Source organism: Anguilla anguilla, chromosome 2 (assembly GCF_013347855.1).
Source record: "Anguilla anguilla isolate fAngAng1 chromosome 2, fAngAng1.pri, whole genome shotgun sequence".
Taxonomy (NCBI): Eukaryota; Metazoa; Chordata; class Actinopteri; order Anguilliformes; family Anguillidae; genus Anguilla; species Anguilla anguilla.
Window position 1 is genome coordinate 14,721,596 of NC_049202.1, and position 25,061 is coordinate 14,746,656.

The following is a 25,061-nucleotide window of genomic DNA, read 5'->3' on the forward strand; positions in this document are numbered from 1 at the left end:
CGTGCGCGTGAAGGGATCTGCGACAGGCTTCGCTGTTCCCCCCTCCCCTCCACCCCCCCCCCCCCCCCCCCCCCCACTGACAGCTTTGTTTCGTCACGCGAGTAAGACATCAGAGAGGGTCCCCACGGAGCGTCAGGCGCGGGGGAGGGGGTTCCTGTGGGGGGGGGCGTCGGCTCGCCCGGGGATTCGACGCAACGTCTATCTGTCATCCCTCACACGACGCGGCGGGGGAACAAACGCGCGAGCCTAGCCGCTGGAGACGCCGATGTTTAAAAGATCAATGGTGAAAAAAAAAAAAAACTCCTAGCGCCAGCAGTTCTCGCGTGAAGGAACAGGGCCCAGGTAAAGAGTGGCTCCTTGGGAAGACGTAACCCAGAGAGAGAGTTTAGCTGGGCGTATCGCGCGTGTGTAAAGCTGAGCGTATGTAAAGCTGAGCGTATGTAAAGCTGGGCGTATGTAAACTAGCTTTCCGAGGGTCACCAGCTCTCTGTTTGCTCGGTACAATCCAAATAAACACAAACACTGCCTGCGGTTAATTACAAAAGGCTCGTTGACCTTTCGGAGAGAAAACGTGAAGTCAAGTCTCACGCCCTTATGAAAATCTACATGCTAAATGGTATTTTGCTTAGCAAAATGGAGGTAATTTTCTGGACAGCAGGCCTACGTGCCCTTTGACCCGTGCGGGGGGAAGCTGATGTCATACCCAGCTCGCCGGCGGCCTTGATGTCGATGTTGTCGTAGCCGCTGCCGATGCGGATGATGATCCTCAGGGCCTTGAACTTCTCCAGGTCCTCGCGGGTCAGCGTGATTGTGTGGTACATCATGGCTCCCACGGCCTCGTTCAGAACCTGCGGAGGAGGGATCACATGACCGGTCACATGACCAGACTCGCCGACCAGCTACGCAGAGGAGAAACCACATGACCGGGCATATGGCCAACCTGTTTTACAAGACTTGTGCTGTGTCCGAAATGGCGTACCTGCCTATTGAGCATATAAGTTCAGTACACTGGTTGAGAAAGTTGTTAAAAGTAGTTGTTAAGTACTCCTAAATTTTCTCTAAATTTAGTGTACTTAAAATACCTGGATGATGTACTTATTTCCAGGGTTTCGTTGAGTGTATTCAGGAGCGCATTTTTCAGAAAATAAACCATACTTTTAAAGAGAAGTTCCCATAAATTGGAGAGGAAGAGACAGGGCTTTTTAACACAAGGGCAAGACGTCTTATGGTACTTCCGCAGTACCGCTAGAATATAATATGGAGGATATTTTTACTGCCCATCACATACTAAAAATACGCACTAAACAGTGGAGGACATGGTTAGGAGACTGTTTTGGACATGGCCCTGGAGAAGAAAGACCACATGACTGGTCACATGACCAGCATTACTGACCAGACTGGCAGAGGTGAGACCGGATGACTAATAATATGCCCTGCTTTACTGACTAGACCTGCAGGGTGATGTCACATTGACTAACAGGAGGACAAGAACGTGTGATGTAGAAATGGGGCGTTTCAAAAGGCTGGTCTGAGCCCTTGAGCAAAGGGATTCTGAACATCCTGCATTCGAATCACATTCCAGCGTAGCCAAAGACAGAGCTGTAGAAAGATGTAAATCCAGATGTGCGGATATCAACAAAGTGCCATCAAGCACTCTGAGTAAATAACAGTTTAAATTCACCTCCAGCTAACCACATTACCCCTGCGTACACTGCCAGATTAGCTCCACATTTCCATAAAGCTTTTATTAGAACAGTGTCCCAGGAATCCCAGCTAGATGCTAATTCAAGGTTAAACCTCTCCTTACACATCACTTCATTTCTTCCATTATTCGCCAAAGGCAAGAACTGCCGGAGACAAAGCACCCCAGTGTGAATTCTGACTAACGCAGTAAAATGTTGTGCAGAGAGAAATTATTTCTCACTGCCGCGTCTACTTCAATGGAAAATCTGAACGAATCGTTTTTTTGGGGACGTTCCTTTCTTCTTCTGTAAATATCCCGGATACGTGGACGTTTAGGATGTTATCTCTGGCAGGTCGGCCTGGAGGCGTGGCACAGGGCCGAAGGGGCCCCACCCGGCAGCTTTCAGGAGAGGGTTAGAGAGAACCCCTCCCCGTTTATTTACCCCTCCCCGATTTCCCACCACCCCGCATTTCCAAAGAATTTCTGGCAGGGGCGAGATTTTATGGCCATGAAGTCATTCCTCTGGTGTGCTCATTTGATCCAGTACAGAGGGCTGGAGCCAAAGCCAGGCTTTCTCCCTCAGTACCGGGCAGGAGGTGGGGGTAGGGGAGGGGATGGAGGGAGGGAGGACCAGAGGCCTTCCTCTACCCAACGCACACCCCACCCTGTCTGACAGAAAACGCTCCACCTACTCTATATCAAGAGTATTGTGTCATTCCACTATAGCAGGGCTGCCCAACCCTGTTCATGGAGATCTACAGTCCTGTTGGTTTTGCTTTCAACCCTAATTTAGCATGTTTGATTCCACTAATTAGCAGCTCGATGAGATCACTAGCTGTTGAATGAGGTGTGCTTTGTTAGGGTCGGAGTGAAAACCTACAGGACGGTAGATCTCCAGGAACAGTGTTGGGCAGCCCTGCGCTATAACGTTACCGTTGGTTTTCCACACAACACGCGCGCTTGTAACGACGAACGGATTTTCCCCTCTTTTTGCCTGTGGACACCGACTTTGCGCGCTGATTACATCTATCTGAGAGGACAGATGTTTCGCCCGGACGCGAGGGTCTTGCTATCCCGCCCTTATCTGTGCAGGTCTCGTTCGCCGTCTCCACCGGCGGTCGCTAGCCTGCGGGAACGCCGGGGGCGGGCGCGTTAATCGCGAGCCCCGGGCTGTCCGTCGACCGGCCGTGATGAAGCAGGCAGAGCAGCGCGCCCCGGCCCCGAGAGGTCCAGGTCGAGGGTTCGAATTCCCCAGTAGGGAGCCAGTGTCATGCCCTACAGCGGTAAGCTTCCTGCCTTCATCAATCCATTGAAAAACCAACTGTGAGGATGAATAGCGCCGTTAGCCTGGTGAATCCGCTGAGCTAATATATACATAATAAGTGAAATGTTAACATTGGGCCTGCAAAAATCACAGCAATCTGCCTCCTGCTCCCCATGTAGACTGAGACCAGCAGACTCAGACCTTTATCTCCTCACGTTTCAACTTCAGCACGGGTGGTGTTAGCTGATGATGATGAGTAGGCCCAGTTGTCTCATTGTGAGGGTCCGCATCGAGGCCTCTGTCTTCCCATACAAACCAGCTCAAAGCAACACGAATGGAAAGGCTCCCATACCAAAGCTCCCTGTGGTAGCCAGGAACTTCACTACACCCAGGCCGTTTCAAGCTGGGCAACCGTCGGGCATATGTGGACAATAGCTCAAAGCTAAGTTCCACAAAGAACTTTCTCAGTTATTCATGCGAGCTACAACGTGTAGGAGTTTGCAGGTTACGCTGGAACAGTGAACTGCTCCACATCACAAGCGCAGTAACACAGCCTGAGCAGAACAGCCCGCCCTTCTCATCATATTTCCTCATGTTCTCCGACAGAAAGCAGCCACAGGACTGCATTAGCGGGGGGAGCTGCGGCTAAAGAATACAGCAATAGACTCCGCTGATTTACAGTACATTGGAATGATCTAGAAGGAAAAAGTCAGAGGCCAATTTAACATGGCGCCTTTGACTGCAGTCAATTCGACATTAAATTAGATTAGATTTTTCTCCCCAAAAAACGTCTCCCCAAGATGGCGGCCTCCAAACAACAAACCATTAGCGCAAAGCGCGGAACGAACTCGAAAGCAAACACTCTGGCCGTATTTTTTTTAATATGTCACCGATGAAACGAACGGTAAACGCGACGTCGAGGTGCCGGGCGCGAGATCAAATGTTTTTTATGCAAATGTAGCTTTCTCCCCCCTCCTCCTCCCCCATACTCCGGGCTTTATAAAGGAGAGGAGAGAGGGAAGGGTTCAGCCCTCTCCAGCTCCTGATAGCATCGCTCTCGGATAGCGATCTTCCTGGCCATATATTCAGGCGGAGCCCCAATGCTGCATGAAAAAGCAATAAAGGACCGATACAAGCCAGCGCAACGTAATTACATTCCACTCACATTATGAGCCTCTCCCTTCGAACAATACGGGTGATACAGACACATCACACTTTGGCAGCGAGTGACATTAAATCATAATGAACCCACTTTATTTTAACTGGGAAGAATATAAAAGCCAATATACAGTACTGCATATATTAGCTTCGCGCAAGGGATGGGGAAGCGGGGAGGGGGGAAGGGGGGAGGGGGGCGGGAGACGGGACGTGAATTAAAGCCGGGGTGTGCTGCTTGCTCCGCCCATGTGCCGACAAGCCGAGCTCTGAGGACTGCTGGCCGTCACTCTCAGGGCGGACACGCCCACCCTCCTCCTCTGTTTCCAAGCAATTAGGATATACACTCCTTCATCAGACAACCTCCGGACTGACTAGCTTACAGGTCACTGGACTGGACCTAGCCCAGGCGGCTAAATGTCTTATACACTGCAAGTCTGTGTGCATCCACATGCATGTGTGAATGTACATGTGTAGCTGTGTGTGTGTATGCATATCTGTGCGATTCTTTGAGTGTCTGTGGATACACCTGTGTGTGTTTGCATGTGTGCATATTCAAATGAGTACGGGGGCATGTGTGCGTGTCCTGGAGCTCGTGTGGGGGAGCAGTACCTTCTCGTGGATCTCCTGGGTGGACTGGGCGTCGCAGAACGCCACGGTGGCCAGGTCTTTGAGGATGGGCATCTCCACCGTGCAGTCGCGCCCGTCCAGCAGCGCCACCAGGGGGCGCGGGTGCATGGGCCCGTTCATGATCTGGGGCCGGATACCTGGACACGAGAGCGAGCGAGCGAGAGAGGGAGAGAGAGAGGAAAAAGAGAGAAAGAGAGATTATTAATCACATTGCCAGGACTGCTGGCTCAAAAGCACCTGCACACAATAAGACCTGTTAAGACCATGACCAGTGTAGAGACAGATCCGCTCTTCTCCTTGACGCCGGGTGGTCTCATGAACTGTGTGGGAGGAAACGATTCATATTCCAGATGTGTCTCTGTGGCCTCACACCAGCTTTATTGAATGTGACAAATATAATTTCACTGCTATGTCGTCTAGCACTGATCGAAAATCAGCCAACCTGTTCTCGATCCCAACCTCTCACATAATAAAAGATTATCATTTAAAAGAAAGAGTAAAAAGCAATTAATCCAGGATCAGTGTTGGTGCCATAGTCTAACTGCATTAATTGTACCGTCCTAAAGAAAATCCATCAACATACCATGTCCATGTCCATCGTGACGTATGTGGTGTAGTGGTTAGAGCATTGTACTGTGGATTTCAAACCCTGGTTGGACAGTGCTTTTGTAGCCGTGGGCTAAACGATTCAAGTCATTTTATAAATTTAATTTAAAGAATAGATTATGGAACATACAGACTTATAACATTGAGCAACTGGAAAGCAACTGCATAAATAAAACAGAATTTCCACAGAGAAGCGACCGTGTCACTGGCTACCTGTAAATAAGGCTCTTCTGTTCTGAGCAGCCATCATAGAACCATGCTCAGCACCTGTTACCAATGAGTTACCCAGAGTGCTCTGCATCCCAGAATGCACTGGTGTGCTGTTTTACATTTGGAGATTAGAATATGTAGCCACAGTCACTCGCTGGCTGAGCAAACAAATGGTGCTCAATAAATCAATGGGCCGACTCAGACTGGATTAGCTAACAACCTCGCTGGCAACATCTGTCTCAGCTAGCACTTCCTCAAATAGCGATCAATTACCCCACAAAGTTCAGCCGTGTGCTCTCTATCACATACACATACACACACACACACACACACGTCAGCCTGAGGAGGAGCAGAAGTCAGACAAATCTGAGTCAGACTCCTATCTGTGCGCTATCGGTGCCTCCGGGCCAATCACAGGCAGACAAGCCGTCGCGATTACTCCACCATCGGATCGTTCACTTCCTGTCTGTGTCGGGACCTCACTGCTTCCTTCATCCCGGCTGCATTACTGCGAGCTCTAAATGCCACCTCGGAGACAACACACACGGGGAGAAGTGTGTGTGTAGGTAGGTGTGTGTGTGTGTGTGCGTGCGCGTGTGTGTGTGTGTGTGTGTGTGTGTGTGTGAAACTACGCGGTTTTCAAAAAGCTTTCAGAAAGACTGAATACCAGTGCTGCCAGCCAGTGCCTGGCTAACCGTCCCTCTGTCACTGAGTAATGCAGAGATCAGGCCCGGATCAAAAGTTTGATTGGACCTCGGATGCACTCCGCTCCCCACCCCCCCTCTGCTTCTGACCAACCACTTAACACCACTCAGCAGAAACTGCCCATCCCGGACCATCCAGCATTTTAACACCCATTTCATACAATATTAATAAGAGGAGCATCAATATTCATGTTCCTGGCACATCCACGCTGGACGGGCCTGCCAAACTCCCCCGCCGACGCGCCAGTCAGCACCACGCTAGGGTCGCCGAAAAAAAAAAACCGAACGGGAGCCAGCGGCATCGCTGGGGCAGTTCCCCCGAGGTTCGGGTCCCGCGGTGGATGAGTTCATTCTGCACCCCCCACCCCCTGCTGAGTGGGAGGGGCAGATGAGCTGAGAAAAGCTCTCGTCATCACCTGATGGAGATCAGTGTGGGAGGGGGTGGGGGGAGGGAATTAAGAAGGGAAATTTGGAAATAACCTCACCTGCTCACACCTAGAGATGGGGGGGGGCACAAGGAGACAGGAAGACAGACACAGGGCATAGACACAAAGGTACGGCAGAAGGACAGTGGTACAGATAGACAGACATACAGACAGAAAGATAAGAGGATGGACAGAAGGGCAAAACAAAAAGGCAAACGGGTAAAATACTGGCAGCCAGACAACCGAACATGGAGAGTCAGAAGCAGTGCTACAGTGGGCACAGAACATACAGACAGACAGACAGACAGGAGTGGGAGGACAGGCGGATGAGAGGGGAGGGGGAGCAGCTGAGAGATGCCAAGGAACAGGTTGAAAAAGTCAGGAGAGAGGGTGGAGAAGCATAGAGGGAGGAGGGAAAACACCACGCTGACGGACGACGGCCCTGAGCGTGTGGTGCGCGAGCCTCACCAACAGAGGCCGCTAGCGAGCAATGCCCACTTCAGAGTGACCGAAGGGAGACATGAAGAGGCAATTGGGATGGAAAGATACTGCGGTTGGAAAGAAAGAGAAAAAAGAAGAAGCGGAGAGGCAGCACTTGAAAAGGAGATGCGCTGCACTCACGGGGCTGTGGAGCCGCCACCGTGGCCCTCCATCCGCCTGCTGCCTGTTGTCATGGTGATAACTTAACTGGCTTTGGCTGGTTTATAATGCACTTTATTTTAGGCAGTGACATCTGTGCCGCTGTTGGAGATTAGAGCCGCGCTCTTCCCCGCCTCCCCCCCCCCCCCTTTCCAGAGCGAGGGAGGCAGGCTTCCCGCGCTCGCGGGCGTCTTGTTAAACCGCGGCGGCGCGTAAAAAACCCGCCGGGCTTCGAGCGAAGAGCCGCCGCCGTCCGCGCCTCCCGCCGCACGGAGAGTTAGCGCCGCCCGCCGGTGACGGCTCGTCTCGGGGGTCTTTCCCTCCGCCACAAATGGGGGGAGCGGGCGAGCGTCCGCGCGAATACGATGGGCCGGCCGTTCCACGGCCTGGGACACCCCGCCGTCGAAAAGGGGGCCTTGACCCCCCCCGCCCCCTACGCCCGCACCTCTGCCCCCGTGAGACACAGATTACTGTAAGCACGATGACACAAGCGCTTACCCAGAGTCTGCTCGGAGGAAGAGAAATGGGGGGGGGGGGGGTGTCGAGGCTCTGCAGCGGACGGGGTAAAGGACGCGACAAAGGCAGCGGGAGACGGAGAGAGAAGGACCACGGCCAGTGAACACGGCAAACTCGCCGGCCGCATCCTGTAGGCTAACCTTTCCGATACTCCGCGCAGAGTCCGTCCTGCTACCTTCCAGCGAGTCCTTTATTAACTTCCTCTCTCTCTCTCTCTCTCTCTCCCTCTCTCTCTCTCTCATTAGCAGCAGAGGACTGCGTCTCTCTAGAGACACATTCACTTTCACGCTCTTGTTTTTGCTGAAACGAATACGCGCTCTTTGGACCGAACAGCTCTCTTCACTGACACCGATCGACCTCTACATGAGTGTCCTGTCCCCGAAGACGCTTCCCTTAGGCCCCGCAGTAGCTTCCAGCTCTCTAAACCTCCCTGCCCCCCCCCCCCCCCCCCCCCCCCCCCCTCGACCCCAAACCACGAACTGCGGCTAACCAATCACAAGCAAGTGCAAGTACCCGCAAACCAAAGTACACAAGTCTGAGATTAAGGCTTAGCAAGCAAATGAACAAATTCTGACAAACTTTTCCTAAACAGTTGGGGGAAATTCTTTTCAGAATAAAAGCGGTGATAGATGGAGCCCCTTTCTAATTCGACCCCCGTTTAATGAATCCCTTCCTTCCTGCCACTGCGGTCAACAGACAGCGGCACTGGAGAGGACTGGAGGCAGCTGCTGCTCGCTACCTGGCTCCCCTCCCCCGAGGGACCCTCCATCAGCACCATGATGTGCTCCCCCGAGAATTCAGCAGCCTCAGCTCCGCAGCTGGCTGCAGCATCCTCACTGGAACGTGAAGGGAAGACACAGCCACAGATGCACTATGTGCTGAACAGATATCCAACTCCATGCACCTTGGCTCTGCAGCTGGCTACAGCATCATCACTGGAATGTGAAGGGAAGACACAGCCACAGCCACAGACACTCTATGTGTCCAACAGATATCCAACTCCATGCTCCTTAACTCTGCAGCTGGCTGCAGCATCATCACTGGAATGTGAAGGGAAGACACAGCCACAGACACTCTATGTGTCCAACAGATATCCAACTCCACGCTCCTTCTACTGTGCACGTCTGTGCCTGCAAGCATCAAGTACTGAGGCAAAGGTTCTGCCGCTATGGACATTACATAGCCCACCATGGCTCTTCATAAATGACGATAATGAGAAATAAAACATTTTCGAGTCAACAATGGCAGAAACATAATTATAACTGTTAAGGACAAAAAGTTTAATATCGGTACAGAACATGTCTAACAAATTGATTTTTTTTCTTCTCCCTGGTATAAACCAATGTTATGTTGGGGTTTGGCAGGCGTGTAATAAACAATTTGTGTTATTTGCTTTCCATTAATATCTAACCATACAAAAACAAGAAAGCATGACAAATTCTGGCTCAAAATCAGTACCAATCGCGTTGTGATGTTGAATCAATTACATTCCCATTTCAAGGGGCTTTATTGGCAGAACTTCAAAGCGAAAATAAATTTTGCTCACAATTAAATATAATAAACAACGCTATTATATAATAGTCATAATGCAATCTCTTGATGTTCAAAATAATTTGATATGCTAGCAATTACACCTGCGGGGAATGATCTTGTGAATGCTGTAATTAATAACATTGAACAGACTGAATGGGTAATGCATCTAGAACTAGGCCTACTTGTTCCCCTCCATCAGGACACTTAAGATCACAAAACCACCACAAAAAAGTCATTCACAGGACAAAAAATGTAATTTCATTTAATTAAAAATAAAACTTTATTGTGTTAACTGCTTCCTTACTGCAAGAGAAAAAAAATCTCTTGTTTCTTCATTTCAATGTTGCATCATCTAATATTAAAAGACATTTTTTTTAAAAAGAGTGAGAAGTTTTTAGATCGTTAAATCAGAGCAGAAGGAATTAGAGCCCTGGCTGGCTTATTCTGTCATCCGTATAAGGAAAATGCTCAACAAAGCAATTTTCATCTGCAAGAAGGTTTTCCAGTGTCTGTTCACACACCAAAATACCCTTTACAACTTCATCGGTTACTGAAGAGTTTATAGGTTACTGGGAACCTGGAAAGTATCATGTTGGACATTAAACAAACCGAAGACCTGTCTTATAAAACGCAGGGTCTGGCAGCGGTACATCTGACATTCAGACTTCCTAGCGGAACCTCGCACCGAAGAAGTGCCGTTAGAAACAGAGAAAAGGCCCACAGGTTTGAAGACCGCACTCATTTGCTCTAAACGCATTTTCTGAACACAAGCAACCAATTTAGTCACTCAAACAGCACCACAATCCTGACCTTGGGCCTTGTTAAATGGGAGTCTGGCCGCCCAGGCGAGCAGTAAAACTCCGAAAACAAACAGGACGTGATCATTTCCCACAATGCCCTAATGAAAGCCCCTGTCAGAGCCGATAGGGAGGCTTTATGGAAGATGGAAGCAGGTTCCTCCTTCTCCAGCTGTCTGGAAGCCCGGGTCGTGGAACTGCCTCTACCTTCTGATCAACAGCTGCTTCTGGTTACCTAGCAACCCCAAGCAAGCTGCCTGGCTGCAGTTGCGGGTGGCTCTCTCCTGACAACAGGCTGAGCTATGCAGTCAACAATGTTATGGACTATGGCCGACAAGACAAACAGGGAGCAACTGCGTATGTGTATGTGTACATGTCTCTGAGTGAATTCACAAAATACATGTTTGTGTGCAAATGTTATGTGTGAATATGTACACACACACACGCACACAATTCCCTCCGGCAGGCACAAACACAAACACGCACACACAGACAGACAGACACACACACACACACGTTCTCACACACTCACGCAGCGTGGCAGCCTGCCAGCGGTGATAACTTTTGAGTAATCTGAACCCACGGCGCAACACACAGTTGTGCAGATGGGTCAAACAACACTGTTTTTCTTTCTAGAGTTTCCCCCCGTCTCTGCTGGAGTACAGCCAGCACTTTCTGGAACATTTAACTGTCCTGGAGGCAAAGAATTCCTTCTTCGTGCGCACACACACACACACACGGATACACACAAACACACAGAATGGACATATGTGCACATGTATGCACACACACACACAATCCCACACACATTCCCAAAAACCCCAAACACAAACACATGCACGCTGCGTGTTACGGTGTGAGGTCATGACACGGGACCAGCGGGGGGAACATAAGCCCCTTTTGTTGGCAGCCTCCAAACACATCACCCCACCCCCCCCCCACATCACACAAAGGCCCCTTGTCCTCCCCGAGTGGGCTCCGCCCCTGTCACCACCCAGCTGCCCGCCACGCCAATCGCACCCCTGCCAAGAAAATTAGAGAGCTCCCTCCTAAAAGGCCCCCTTTGTGCGGTCCGAGGGGGCCGCTTACTCCAGCGGCCGGGGAGACAAAAGCGGGCGTCACCAGCAGCCGTGGCAAAAACACCGGACTCAATCCCCGCTAATCTCCCTCGCCTGTGCGCTGCACTGCTGCCAGAGAGCGGAAGAGATATAAAAATAAAACTGAACGGACGCTGAGAAACAGGGGGAAAAAAAGAACCCCACACTGCAGTACGGCTGAATGTTTAAAGGTGTATCAACTGGCAACCCAGAGACACACACACAGGCACACGCGCAACTACATGCATGCGTGTACACATACACACGCGCACGGACACACACACACGCATGTGCGCGCACGCACACGCAAACACACACCCGCGGTGGAAGCACACCCTAACACGCACCCACCCCCCCCCTCACACCGCGCCCCCCCCCCCCATCCCTCCGACCATGCCACACTTTATTAGACAAGCAGAAAAGAGAAACAGGAAACGTGCCGCTTGCCTGGAAAATGTTGTCTCCACATTCTTCTGATTAAGAGCTACACATGGTAGTCACATAACAAAAGGGAAAAAAGAAAAAGAAAAAAAAAAAGAAGAAGATTCTCAGAGATTGCCCTGGGGGTCCCCCCCCTCCTCCTTCTCCTCCTCCTCCTTCACCCCTCTGTGCCCCCCCCACCCACCCTAACCCTCCCCTTCCCTACTCCTCTTTCGCCCTCAGTCCGTCTCTCCTCAGCTAGGGAAGGTGGCTCAGAGCAAAGCCACTCTGTGCCCTCGGCTGCCCCATCTTTCAAACAGAATGCCCCTTTGATGAGGAGGAGAACAGCGCCACACGCACACACACACACACACACACGGGCGTGCGTGCGTGCGGAGCGGCGGGACGGGGCAGAAGAGGGTCAGGAAGAGGTTTTTTTTTTTTTTTTCGTCCCTCCTATCTCCGGGAAGAACGGACCGGGCTCGGCGCGAGGCGCTCTCCCCCCCTTCTCCGTCGCAGTCGCTAACCAAAAAAAAAAAAAAAAAAACTCAGTCACTCCTTCCTCGCGGCGCTCCCGCCTTTCAAACCATCGCTCCCTCTCTCCACTCCTCTCCTCTCCTCGCCTCCTGCCTTTGTTTCTATTAAACAAGGAAAGGAAAACAGAGATGCCTGGAAAAAAAAAAAAAAAAAAAAGAGCGAGGAAGAAAAAAAAGGAGGCGGGAAAAAGATTCCGGTAAAGAGTGCCAGCGCTAGTGTGCGGCGCTGCGCTCCGGGCTGGTGCGGCTCCCTCTCCCGTCCGCTTCACGGGTTCCGCACATTTTTCCCCCTCCCGCTCTTTTTTTTCCTCTCTCTCTTTTTCCCTCCCTCCCTCTCTCTCTCTCTCTCTTTTATTTTTTATTTGTGATCTGGCCTCCGCTGCCTTTTTTTAAGAAAGCCTGCCCCTTTTTTTTCCTCTTCAACTCACTCGCTCGCTCGCTCCCCCACCTCTCTCTCTATCCTCTCTCTCTCTCTCTAACCCCCCCCACCACCCGCACTCTCGTTCTCCCCCAATAACTCTTTCCATTTGCTGTCTCTATCTCCAAACTAAACACCACCGCCCCCCCCCCCCCCTCCACCCCCCTCCGCTGGCATTTTGAGCAGTGTTCCTTTGAATACTGAAGTGTGCACAAACACACACGCGCACACACACACGCAGGCAAGCGCACACGTATAACATCACAATGGAGCGATCGCTGACAGCAATCGCACGCCGCGGCTGCAGCGGACGTCAGCGCAGAGATTCCTGCGTGTCACGGCGACTCAGACGTGTTTACCTCGCAGCTCCGTTCGCCCTGAGAAGTACGGCGGATTGGCAGCTTGCCCCGATACGGTGAGAGGGGTCCGATAAACAGGCCGTTTAAAATAACAATGTCGCCGGAAAGCCCCGCCTCTCCGCCGTCCCGCCCAACCGGCTTCTCTCCCCGCCCAACGCGACGGACAGACAAAGGGTGCGGCCGCAACGCGCCGCGGCTAGCCGTGGGCAAGCGCCGAAGCGGTGAGGTGGCGTGAGGTGGGGGGAGGGGGGGGTGCTCCAGGCAGGCCAGGCTCGGCGGGCACGACGTTTCCGCCCGCGACGACCCCCCCCCCCCCGGGTCAATCGGCCACGGCGGAGTTCGCCCTGCTCTCGATGACAGCGTAGTGGTGTCGCGTTTCCGAACCCAGGGTGTCACCGTGACGACCGCGCCTCGCCCTGGCCCTCGCGCCCCGAGCTCTGCCGCCTATCGCTATCGATCGCTGCCTTAAGCTCGACGCTCGCTTACGCGCTAACCTCAGAGAAAAGTCGTGCCAGGACCTCCCCAAATTCACCCAGGAACAGAGGGGCTACAGACACGCTGTGATTAACCGCCCACAGTGTAGGCGCCGTCAGAGGTGGAAACCGCGCCACGCAGAACACTGGCACAAAGAGGTTGTGTTCAGAACGGCTCTGCGTTCCACTTCCAAGCAAAAACCGAGAGCGATGTGTTAGGAGGTGTGGGAGGGGAGGTGGGGAGGAAGGAGCGAAGGAGGAAGAGACAGCGCCCCCCGCCAAAAAGAAACACGAGTTTCAGAAGGGCACACTACGGGAAAGGACAGCGGCCTTCCTCCCAGACACAGACAGACGGACACACGGACACGCACGAACGCACTCACGCGCCCCGCAGACAACGCGCTCTTCCTCGCGCGCAGCGTCAGGCTCGGGAAACTCGGGAGTTCGGGAAACCCGCGCGGCGCGGACCGACGGACCCGCGGCCACGAGCCCCCGCTGCACAAGCTCCGCCCCGGCGGCCGCCAAAACGGCCCGCGACGAAAACGCTCACGTTAAGGAGAAAATCCGCGGTTCGCTGAACGCAAACAACAGCGCGTCCCAGCGTGAGCCGCTCGGCGCCCAGCGCTCCGCGCAGCACAGATAACAGACTGTGTTGTCAGAGTCGCTTGCCTGTGATATCCGTGCCCTCGCAGGTCAGCGCACCCCGAGCGGCTAATAAACATCAATATAAACAGACCGGCGCGGCGGATCCGCTGTGACGAATATCAAAACACGGCCTTTCGCAAGCAGACATGGACACATCTGTTCTACGCCTCCGACCCCCCACAGCTCCCCACCCACACACAGACACACAAACACACACACACAGACACACAAACACACACAGACGCTCATACACAGACATACATACATACTGTATGCGCACGCGCGAATGTATACGCACACACATACAACACACACACAAGCGCACACACAGACATACATACTGTATGCACACACACGTACGATACAGACATACATACACATGCACAAGTGCACGCACATACACACACAGACGAATCACACACAAATGCACACGCACGCGCACCCACTAACACAGAAACAAACATGTACACACATACATGCATATGCACACACATACAACACATATGTACACACATGCACAACTGCACACACACACACACACACAGCTCACTCCTTCACGCTTTGGCCATGAGAACAGGCATAATCCCCACACAGTCCCCAAGGCCTTAATGCAGATTACAGTCTTTTTGACTGTTCACCACCTCCACGGTTTAAAAGGAGCGTCCCCATTTCAGAGTGTGTGTGGGACGACCTCTCACACACTCACCGCACGGTCTGCTAACAACTACAGACAAACATCGCAGTCAACACACCCTTCCAGTGACTGGCATGGGGAAAGTGACCGGTGCCTAACAAAACATCACCACCTCAATAACGTACTGTTTGTGATTCCGTGCCATTTACAACCCGCTTCAAAGTCCACTCCCTCCAAAAGGTCACTATTTGTTTAACTCGCTACGCCCTGCGTCAATCAATCAGTCACCAACCAAGCTCCCGTAGCCCCGCCCACAAAGAAGTAAACCGCCGTCGGGGAGGGGAAAGTTCCAAACGGCTTAAACCCGCTATCCCCGTCTGGCGGTCACGTGCCGGTCGGCTCCTCCAGAAGCGCCGTAAGCCAGTTTGAGCGGGCCCCCAGACGCCCCTCATTGGACGCCATGCGCCCTTATCCCCCCAAAGCGCTTAAAGGGATTTTAAAGAGGAGCGGTAAGTACAGCCGTGTCTTTAGCGGTCACGCTGCACCTCCGCTGAACAGAAGCCCGGGGCTTCGATCGCACGGTCAGGAAACCACGCACACATGCGACCGGCCGGTTGGCGGGAACGCGGTTCTGGTCCTCACTACACGCTACGCTACGAGGAACACGGTTCGGCTCGTACAGCGGCTTAACTTCAACTTCAAGACGACATGCCCAGCGGTCGTGCCATAAATACGGTTTAAAATATCTTTCTGAAAGTAACTATTATTTCAAAGATAGTGAAATACACAGATTGTAAAATAGCTATTACTGAAAAAGAATTAAATAGCATTTTCAGGCAACTGGAAATAATGCAATACCGATCCTAGTAACTAAGTCTTATTCAAAGATAATTAATATCAAATTCCTGAAAATAACTTTTCAAAAACTGCAAGTATTGTGCAAATATAAAACAGATAGCAGCATCTTTATAATCTCCATTGGTTGGTACATTATATTCTCTTATTTACCTACCTTAAGTTACTATGCTGAATTTTTCACAAGTTATCGTTTATACTGCTGGATACTGAAAGAACTCAATTGAAAGGTACAATCGCTGTGTCTCACCCAGGACTCAAACCTGCAGCCCTGGCTGGTTGAACTGGCTCTTTTTCAGCTTCGCTTAGCCTAATTTTTTTACCATCAAATTAGTTTTACCATCACTAGGGCTTTGAAACTGACTTTACACTGCAATAAAAATTCAAATGAAACATCTTGAGGTTCAGATTATTACTGAGAGCCATACAGCTTCAAAGCCCATGTTAGAGAGAGCTGTCGAACGCAAACAAGCGCTTGGCTTGCTTTAACAGGCCGAGAGCGACGCAGGACACAGAATGACGTAACGGGCTGCACGGAAAGCAAGCCACTGCTGTACCGGGTCATTTTTTTTTGGCCGCCCCCGTCATTTGGAAAGCAGGGCTCAGACATCAAAGGGAACCGAAAAGGGGCGATTGGGCGAAACCCAGGCGAGCCAGGAAAGCTGGCTTATTTAACACTTCACGGCCTTCCTTGACAGAAAACAGCCGAGTCAGTCGTGCTCACGGGGGGGAGGATAACCGATTTAACATTCTGCAGCTAATGACCTTGCTCCCCCCCCCCCCCCCCCTTTTATCGTGCCCTTTTCCAGGCCACAGGTTTGACCTCTTCAGTAAGACGTGGGTGTTGAGGGGACGGGGACGGGGGGGGGAAACAGACTGGACACTTTCTGAAACAGCAGCAGCGGGGGCGGTATACTTTTATATCAGGCCCACGGTCCCTTCCCCCCCCCCCCCACCCTCCCACCCCCCCAACCCCCACTCCGGCTCACCGGGATCCAGTCAGATATGAAAGCCCGCACCTCAGAGGGGACAGAGCTGGACGGAGCCGAGAAAAGAGATTGCTTCTCTTCCCCCCCCCCCGCTGCGACTCCCCCCCGAAAAAGAATGTTTATCCGCGAGGTGCAGAGCCCCCGCTCCGGGCTCCCGGGGGACGCACCGGCGCGGGCGGCACAAACAAACCCGGGGCGTGTTTACACGGCCGCCTTCGCTAAAAAAACTAGCCATGGATACCGGAGCGGCGCGGCGTGGCGCGGCTGTTTCCCGTAGCTCCTCTGCTCTCGCATCCTCAGCGGCGGCGGCGGCGGCGCAGATTAGCACAGGGAGCTAATGTAAATAAGAGCGCCGCCAGAGACCCCTCCGCCGCGCGCTGCGTTCGCTACGGGGCGCCGCGGCTCCGCGGCTCCGCGCCGCGCCGCAGGAAGCGCTCCGGCGCCAGGGAGAGCGTCACGGCCTGTCATCATCGAAAAAAAGGGGAAGAAAAGAAAACCGGGCCGGGGAGGTGACAAAATGAAATGGCGTTTCAGGACGCCTGTCGCACCCCTCTCACACCCCTCCCGCCCAGCCCTACCCACATCCCTACACGCCCTCCGCCCGCCCAGACCCCCATCCCCCCCCACCGCACTGACCCAACCCCCCCCCCCCCCCGCGTGAGGCACCGCCCATCCCAGAGGTGCGGTAAATGCATCGAGAAGTGATGTGGGCACCGCCACCGCGGATCACAGCTTGGCCAAATACAGGCCTGCTGTAATCACCCCTTCCACTTTCCCTCCGGAAAAATACAGAGAGAGAGAGAGACAGAGAGAGAGAGAGAGAGAGAGAGAGAGAGCCAGGGACAGAAGAGAGGGGAGAAGGATGGGAGAGAGAGAGAGCCAGGGACAGAAGAGAGGAGAAGGAAGGAAGGGGGGGAGAGAGAGAGAGAAAGAGAGAGACAGAGGGAGCCAGGACCAGAAGGGAGGGGAGAAGGAAGAGAGAGAGAGAGAGAGAGAGAGACAGAGGGAGCCAGGACCAGAAGGGAGGGGAGAAGGAAGGAAGAGAGAGAGAGAGAGAGAGAGCACAGCTGCAGGTGGGCCCCAGATGTGGGGTCGCACAGGGAGGGCGACTCTGGCGCAGTTATTCATCCTGGCCCCTCCCCCAGACACCCCGCTCCCCCCTCCCCACACATCCCCACCCCACCCACCTCCATGACAGGGACCATCTGGCCTGGCAGAGGGAGAGGAACATGGCAGCAGTGCCCCCCTCATGGGGTGACGGTGCGCCCTACACATGGCAGAGTGCAGAATTACAGACCGCGCGATCCCGCGATCCCCCCCCCCCCCCCCCCCCCCCCCCCCGCCCGCCCGCCCGCCAGCCTAACCCTCTTCCAAACCCGCCTCCTCCCCCCACGCCACACCTCCCCCTCCGAACTGTCACATCACACGACACAGCTGGGTTCTATTACCATAAATACACGAGGTCTCCCGGTTCTGCTGACAAAGGGGGGGGGCAGGCCTCGAGCGGGGCGCTCAGCGTAGAGTTACTGCGTTTTCCAGCTCTTCCCAGACCTGCTAGCCGCTGCCGATTCATCACCATAATAACAAACTCCGCAGATGATATTACAGACTTCCCCGGTCAACAGACGCTCCTCCTCCCCCCCCCCCCCGCGGTAATCGGAGGGGGAAGACGGGCCACACGATCCGCACCTGGAACAACCCGATCCTCTCCCGCAAAAACCGACTTCTCGCTACTTCCTGGCGAAGAACGCGTTTCGTCTGAGGGAGCGAAACGAGCGAAGGCACTGCGAAAGCTATTTGTTTATCGCGCGTTTTAAGGAAAGAAAAACGGGCAGAACTTCTGGGGTAATCGACAGACTATTGTTTTCTTCTTTTTATTTATTTATTTTTTAAATCACCACAAAATTTTCACAAATCAATACGAAAAAGCCGCTTGGCAGGGTAAGACACAAGACGAGCACGCGCTACAATCATAACTTTCTCTGCGTAGCCTTCCACAAACATTCTACTCACAATATCTTCAAGAGCCGTTGAAAAGGAGTTCCTGTGTAATTGGCCAAGCCGCACAGACATTTTTTGGAAGGCAGAAAAAAACAAGCCTTAGCCGTTCTCTAAGAGAGTGAACTGGCAGTGTGCGTAATGAATAAAACAGCCTGGCGCGCAAACAACATAATAATGAATCAGTGGAATAAAAAAGAAAACACGGTGACTTCAACGTGGCTGTTTATAAATGCGCTACATAATACGCAAAATGTTTCCCTTAATTTACTTCTTGCCTTTGTGTGGAGGGGGAGAAAAAAAGGGACTATTTAACTGTCCTCTCCAGGAAAAAAACAGCATTCCAATTTCCTCATTAAGAGGAGCCCAGACACGCACTGGGGAATATAATATTTATATTAATGAAATAATAACCGCGAACGTACCGCAGACACAGCGCGCGCAGGGGGAGACATGACGCCGCTGTGTTTGCACTTCGTTTTTGCTCGATTTAAGACGCCGCGAGACGTTTAATATCGCGGCCGCGCTCGTTTTCGCTGCGCGCGGAGGTGATCAAGCGGCGTGCCGTCACCTGCTCGCCCCGTCGGCGAAGGCTTACAGCGCCAAGGCCACACGCCAGGAAGTAATGGGGCGCCGTAACACGGAATATAATAACCTATCAATCACTCCTCGCCGCCACCTATTCAGCTTTGCTTTTCACCGTAGCACTGTAGCGGCAAGCGACCTGCAGCAGCCATTTCTGTGCTTCTGCAGGGTGGCGTTTGACACGAGCTTCAAAAATCAGACCTCGTTTTTTAAACCGGCATTGCTCAACCTGGGGGGGAGGAGGGGGGGAGCACAATTACTGCTGGTTCCCATTCCATTCGGGCTCTGGAACGGTTGAGCTGAGGTCTGAAGGAGCTGTCGAATGAATATGCATATCAGCGCTTGTCATCGCCGAACAGATATCTGCTTCCACTCCTTTTTGCGAAACAAACGCTTTTCTTTTTTTTTTTGGAGTGGTTGCGTGCGTTCAGAGCGAGATTCACAAGGGCAAACCATCTTTCTTCAGCTTCTGGTCTTTTCACACGTTTTTTTTTTCTTCTTCTTTTTTTTTGTATTTTAGATTAGCTCGTTCAAATAACCTCCCTCGAACAATTAATCTAACCTCGCGCGGCGCTCCACCGAGGCAGCTGCACCGGGTTCTGGCTTCAGTCAGATATTAACAAGGAACGCATTAAGACCCTTCATTTATTATTACAAAAATCAAAAGCAATAATTAATTTCTTTCGCAAGGCACAGCGCTAAAGGCCAGGTGCGGCTAACGGCTCAATCAGACGTAATGAATTCAAAAAGCAGCCGGATCAAGAACACACACGCAGGCGGGCGGGCGGGCCTCCGGGGTCGCCGCGGAAACCTGCGCATCCGAAAGGCGCGAGGAAGGGATGGGCACAGATCAGACGGGCAGAGAAAACAACCGTGCCATTTCTCCCGAGAAGCAACACCGCCCCTCCGTTCGTCTTCTTCTTCTTCTTTCCGTTCAGCGTCTCCATCTACGGCTCCCGCCCTTCAAAATGCGGGAGGACTCGAAAACGTGGGGGGGGGGGGGGGGGGGGGGAGAGTCGAGGGGACAAATAAATAAATCCTCAAACCCGCCAACGACCCGGAGAAGACGCCTCCCGCCAAAAACGGCACCTCTGTTCTGCGGGACAAAGCAGCGGCGGGCCCGGCCACTCCAGCATGGTAATGCACCCGCAAGGGCTCCGTTTTCAGCGCATGAATAATTCAGGGTGACCTGCCTGGCATGAGGGGCGGGGGGCGGGGGTGCGGGGGGTGGGGGGACAAAGGGAGGGAGGGGATGTGCGAGGGCAGACGTCTCTCCTCTCCCCCCCCCCCCCATTTCGCAGAGCGAGGGAAGGGAAGAAAGACACTCAGGCGCAGCTGTTCCGGCTCTTTCTCTCATTTCAGGTCCGTGCAGCCTCCCCCACTTCAATCTGCATTCGGGCACCCCCCTCAATCACCACCACACCCCCGCCCCCACCCCCACCCCAAAAAAAGTCCCTTTTTTGGAATCCCTGCAGATGTTCCTCTGAAGACAGAACCAAGATGTACTTCGCTAATTTAAGCAAGTTATTCCATTTCTTTGTCTCATATTTTAAAAAAAGATTGTATCAAGGAAGCAAAGACTGAAAAAAAACAGCAGAGGTGACCTCATACAAAGACTTGTGCTCCCCAAGTTTGTATGTTGAAATACAGCAGGATCACATCCCATTGGTCCCAACATATTGAGCCTCAGGAGACCACAGGGTAACAGCGGTCTCTTAATGCCCCCAACAAACAGAAACTTGGGTAGAGGATAACTTGGTCCCAACGTGACAGATTCTCAGGTACCGGGGCTGAGAAGTGTCATCAGCCCCAATTACAGACCTGCTGCTGAGGGCAAGGGAGGGCGGTCTGGAGCTCGTGGGGTGACCCTTAAGCGAGGTCAACGGCCTCTTGACCGGCAGCCATGCTTAAGCAATTCCTACAGGCTTATATTCATTCACCCCACCCCCATTTCAGCTGGCTAGCTTTTCACAGCAGTTAATCATTACAGACTAGAGAGAAGGAGGACGCAACGAAGAAGGAAAATCTCTTGTTCTGGGGCAAAATTAAAACTATGTCTAATTCTTATCTCGTGGAAAAAATACATTTAAGGGTCCATCCTGACACACATTTTGACCTATATGCTGACATAAACAACAATGAGGAATGTATCTGAAACATGGCTGCATTTGATGCTTAGTCCACTGATTGGTATACTGTAGGTTTATTTTGACATAAGAAAAGTGTAGGTCAAAAACAATGACATTACAGGAAAATGCAGAAAACCAATTACAGCACCCTGAGTTAGTTCTGCTGGATTACACAACGACACAGGGACACAGCCGACACAGGACATCCAGCAGAGATGTTTACGAGGGCCACCTGAAACGCTGCAGATGGCCGCTGGGATTTTCCCCCATTAATCCCTCTTTGCGGTCAGGTGAAACGGACAAATTCCCAGAGAGATTCCCTCCCCGCCCTGCCTGCGCTTCCCCCTTTAACCACATTAGCACACGCAACTGCACTGACACGAATGCGCACAATGCTTCACCTGCACTGAAACGACACCTTTTCAGGAGGACGCCCTCAGCAAGCTATTCATCGATTAGGCTAGTCTACACTTTAGCCAATAAGATAATACATCTGTGATGTCGCCACTATTATTTCCAAGCGTTCAGAAAAGCTATACTTTATTGTGCTAGTATGACACAGTACTTCCTGCAAGTGGGCATAGCGAAGACGAGCAAAGTTAGCGGCGAGCGACGAGCGGCGAGGACGTGGAGAACGCTCGCCGCGGTCTTCCCACGTCTTCGTCTCCGGGCGCCGAGAGCCCGCTCCGCTGACACATCCCGCCCGCCCCGTTTTGGAGCCGAGCCCTTTTCCCCCCCGCTTCTCAGAAAGGGACATCTGGCTGGGAGGGAACCGGCTCCCGTTTCCAAACGGAACACGCACGCCCTCCCTCCCTCCCCAAATGCCAACCCTCTGCTAGCCCGCCACCTCCGCACAGACGCCGGGTACACGCCGTGCATGCGGAACTGCTGCTGCTGCGCGCGGGAAGAGGGAGAGCCGGCCGCCGCGGCAGCAAGAGAAACCGACCGGACCGCGGAGAGAGGACGCCGGTCCTTCTTACCTCATGTTTTTGAGGGCACGACACTAAAGGACCATTTTTAAAAAAGGAACCAGCCGGCCCTTCTCATAATACCTCAATTGGGCGATTATGCTCCAAGACCAAGAAGCACTAATCACTAACGCGTTTAATGATGAGGAAGCCTTAACTCTGCGTATGGTGTAAAATATGACCCCGCACTCGATCCACGCACGCATTTCCTCTCTACTGAATACGCGGCGTGTATTTTCATTTTCTTGAGGTGATTTGTGAAAGCTCAGGTCTAGTGCGACTTTTAACTACTCCAGCTCTCCGTAATGAGAGCCCTTTGTTAACTTCTAAATTATTCAAATGTGTTTCGCTCAAAGAAAATTGTTTCATTCCCAAGTAGAAAATGAACACGCGACCGCATATTTCAACCAAGGGCATCGGAGCACGCGCTGGGAATGTGTCCCCGGGTGTGTATCCTCAGAAACAGAAGGACCGAAAACGAAAATCTCATCGAATGCCTCCGTGGGTTCGAGATGCCTGAAGGTTACATAACTGCCAGAGAAAACTTCCTGCGCAAGACTGCGATCTTCCCCTCCCCCCACCCAACACACTCCAACTCTCTCTCTCTAAAGAAATAAGCAGATTAGCTGACCAGCCCCACCCAGGAGGCTTAAACACACGTATGTCAGGTCCCAGCACCGCCCACAGGCCCTTTGACACCAACCTCGAGCCCCTCCCACCCTCCTCCACACTGACCCCGGTAGTACAGCGTGAGCAGAACCCCCACCACGCCCCGACACCTCCTAATGACTCTCATTCCCCTTCCGCGGAGGAGCGCGCGGCTACAGATATTCCCTTTCGGGTTCCAGAAAGGCCTCCCGGGGGCATGTCATCTAATCCCCCCCCCCGCCCCCCCCCCCCCCACGGGGCCACGTGTGGCGGACGGCGGCACGCACACGCACGCGACAATCCGTCTAAGCTACCGTCTATTTATGCGGGCGTGACACCGCGAGGCACGTCAACTATAAGCGGCTACCGCATCACATGACACTGACCTGCGCTGCTGTCCGTGCGGCTGACTGACAATTCCATGGCCAATGCGAGAGCTCTCCCCGACTGTACATTGGACGGGCAGGAACTGCCGCCAAGGCGCCCGGCTCAGCCATTTAACAACATTATTAATGAGCTGCTTATGGCGTTAGCCAACGAGAGGGAGTCGTTCTCGGTCCCTCCCACCCCCGCTGTTGATACCGCCGTATCCACGCCACTTATCTTCCTATACGTGGTTAGATACGGCAAGCAGAACGTCCCCATCTCCCTTTAAGAGAGACGGCTATAATTCCCTCCAAACAACCTCACTGAAAGATAAAATGTAAAAAAAAACAAAAAAAAAAACAACCTTGGTTCTCTCCCACCAGAAAACAAATTCGGAACCCCCCACGGAGGTTTACTGGGCTGTATCCAAATCACCTTGTTTATGTGCGCGTGCTTTTATCTTTTCATCCACATGAATGTTTAACCGTAATACAATAGATTTAATCAGAGCGGCTTCAGCGCGTGCAGTCTTTTTCAGAAACGCATTCATTTGATGACCTGGTTACGGGAACAAGCATGTTTTTATTTGGAGCAACACTAATAAAATATGGCTCCTGCAAAGCTTCATAAGTTCTTTTTGCAAAACATGAGCACAATGCAAATTTTAAAGCAATTTCCACAGGCACCCCCCTCCCTCCCTCCCTCCCTCCTCCCCACCCCTAAACCTTCCTGTTACTTAAATGAGAAGATAATCTTTCTGTGATTACGGCCAAAACCCGGGTTGCCTAGCAACACACAATTAAGGAATATGCTTTCAGATGGGCTTCGCGGGCCGCCCATTATCAGATGAAATTACTGAAGCAACAAATGTCAGCCACATGCAAATGAGTTTGTTGTGCTCAAAGAATGTTTAACTTGAGGAAATCGGCGCGCGCGACCTTGGAGGCGGCTCGAGATTCTCCACAGATTTAGAGCGGGGCGAAAAAAACGCAACAACGCCGAAACACAAAGGCACCTTTACAGTTCCCTCTCTCGAAATCAACGGGGCTTCGCTGATTACCCATGCACGGCGAGGAGGAAAAGGGAGTAGAGGGCAAAAAAAAACAAAAAACTTAGGATTAAACATAATTAAATTAAATAGATTATCGGTCTACCAGAAGACGGAAACAACGCCTGAACCCGTTACACACCAGCGTTGAGTCTCTGGACTAACGCATGTCGTAGCAGGAAAAGTTTGGGAATTAAGACCTTCCCCAGTTTTCCCCTCTCATGACTGGCACCCCAAAAAGAAATCAATTGCAAACGAACAAAGGAGAAGCATAATTTAACGGCCAAGCCTTTGTTTCAATTTAAAACGTTGCGTGTTAATATGTCACTAGCGACTCTCCCCTAACGGTAATAGAAATCTAGCATTACCCTCGCTTCAACCCCCTGAATTGTACCAGCAATCCCCCTAATGAAGTACATCCAAGATAAAATATGCAAATTTGAAAACAGACTAATCACTCAGGATTCCAAAGGGGTTCTTTCAAAAACAGACTATTTGTGTCTGGGCAAAGGATGTCGAAATCTTGAAATCTGCGACTACACAAGGCAATGTTCCCCACAACGTTGTCTGCGGATGATTTCATTTTCTCTGGAATTCTCCTCAGAGGTCTGTGTCGGTAAAGCTGAGGATTATGGGGGTGCCCTTGGTGTTCACTTTCAATAAGCTGATTAATGAGATTGTTGGAGTCTGTTACATTTGAGTCACGTTCCAGATACTCCAGAAGAACATG

General features: G+C 52.1%; 1 protein-coding gene across 5 annotated transcripts in view; it reads right to left on the reverse strand.

Annotated features, from left to right (window-relative positions):
- LOC118221097 (C-terminal-binding protein 2) overlaps positions 1-25,061 on the reverse strand; it is a 100,215-nt gene that overhangs the window by 14,106 nt on the left and 61,048 nt on the right. For 3 of the 5 annotated variants that reach the window (XM_035405795.1, XM_035405796.1, XM_035405799.1), the window contains exons 3-4: positions 4,716-4,870; positions 704-848 (exon numbers count right to left, since the gene is read on the reverse strand). In XM_035405795.1, the coding sequence (XP_035261686.1) occupies positions 704-848; positions 4,716-4,870 (300 nt within the window). Of the gene's footprint in view, positions 1-703; positions 849-4,715; positions 4,871-11,707; positions 11,862-23,303; positions 23,356-25,061 lie in introns of those variants that run through there. The other 2 variants (XM_035405797.1, XM_035405798.1) reach the window with 2 other exon arrangements.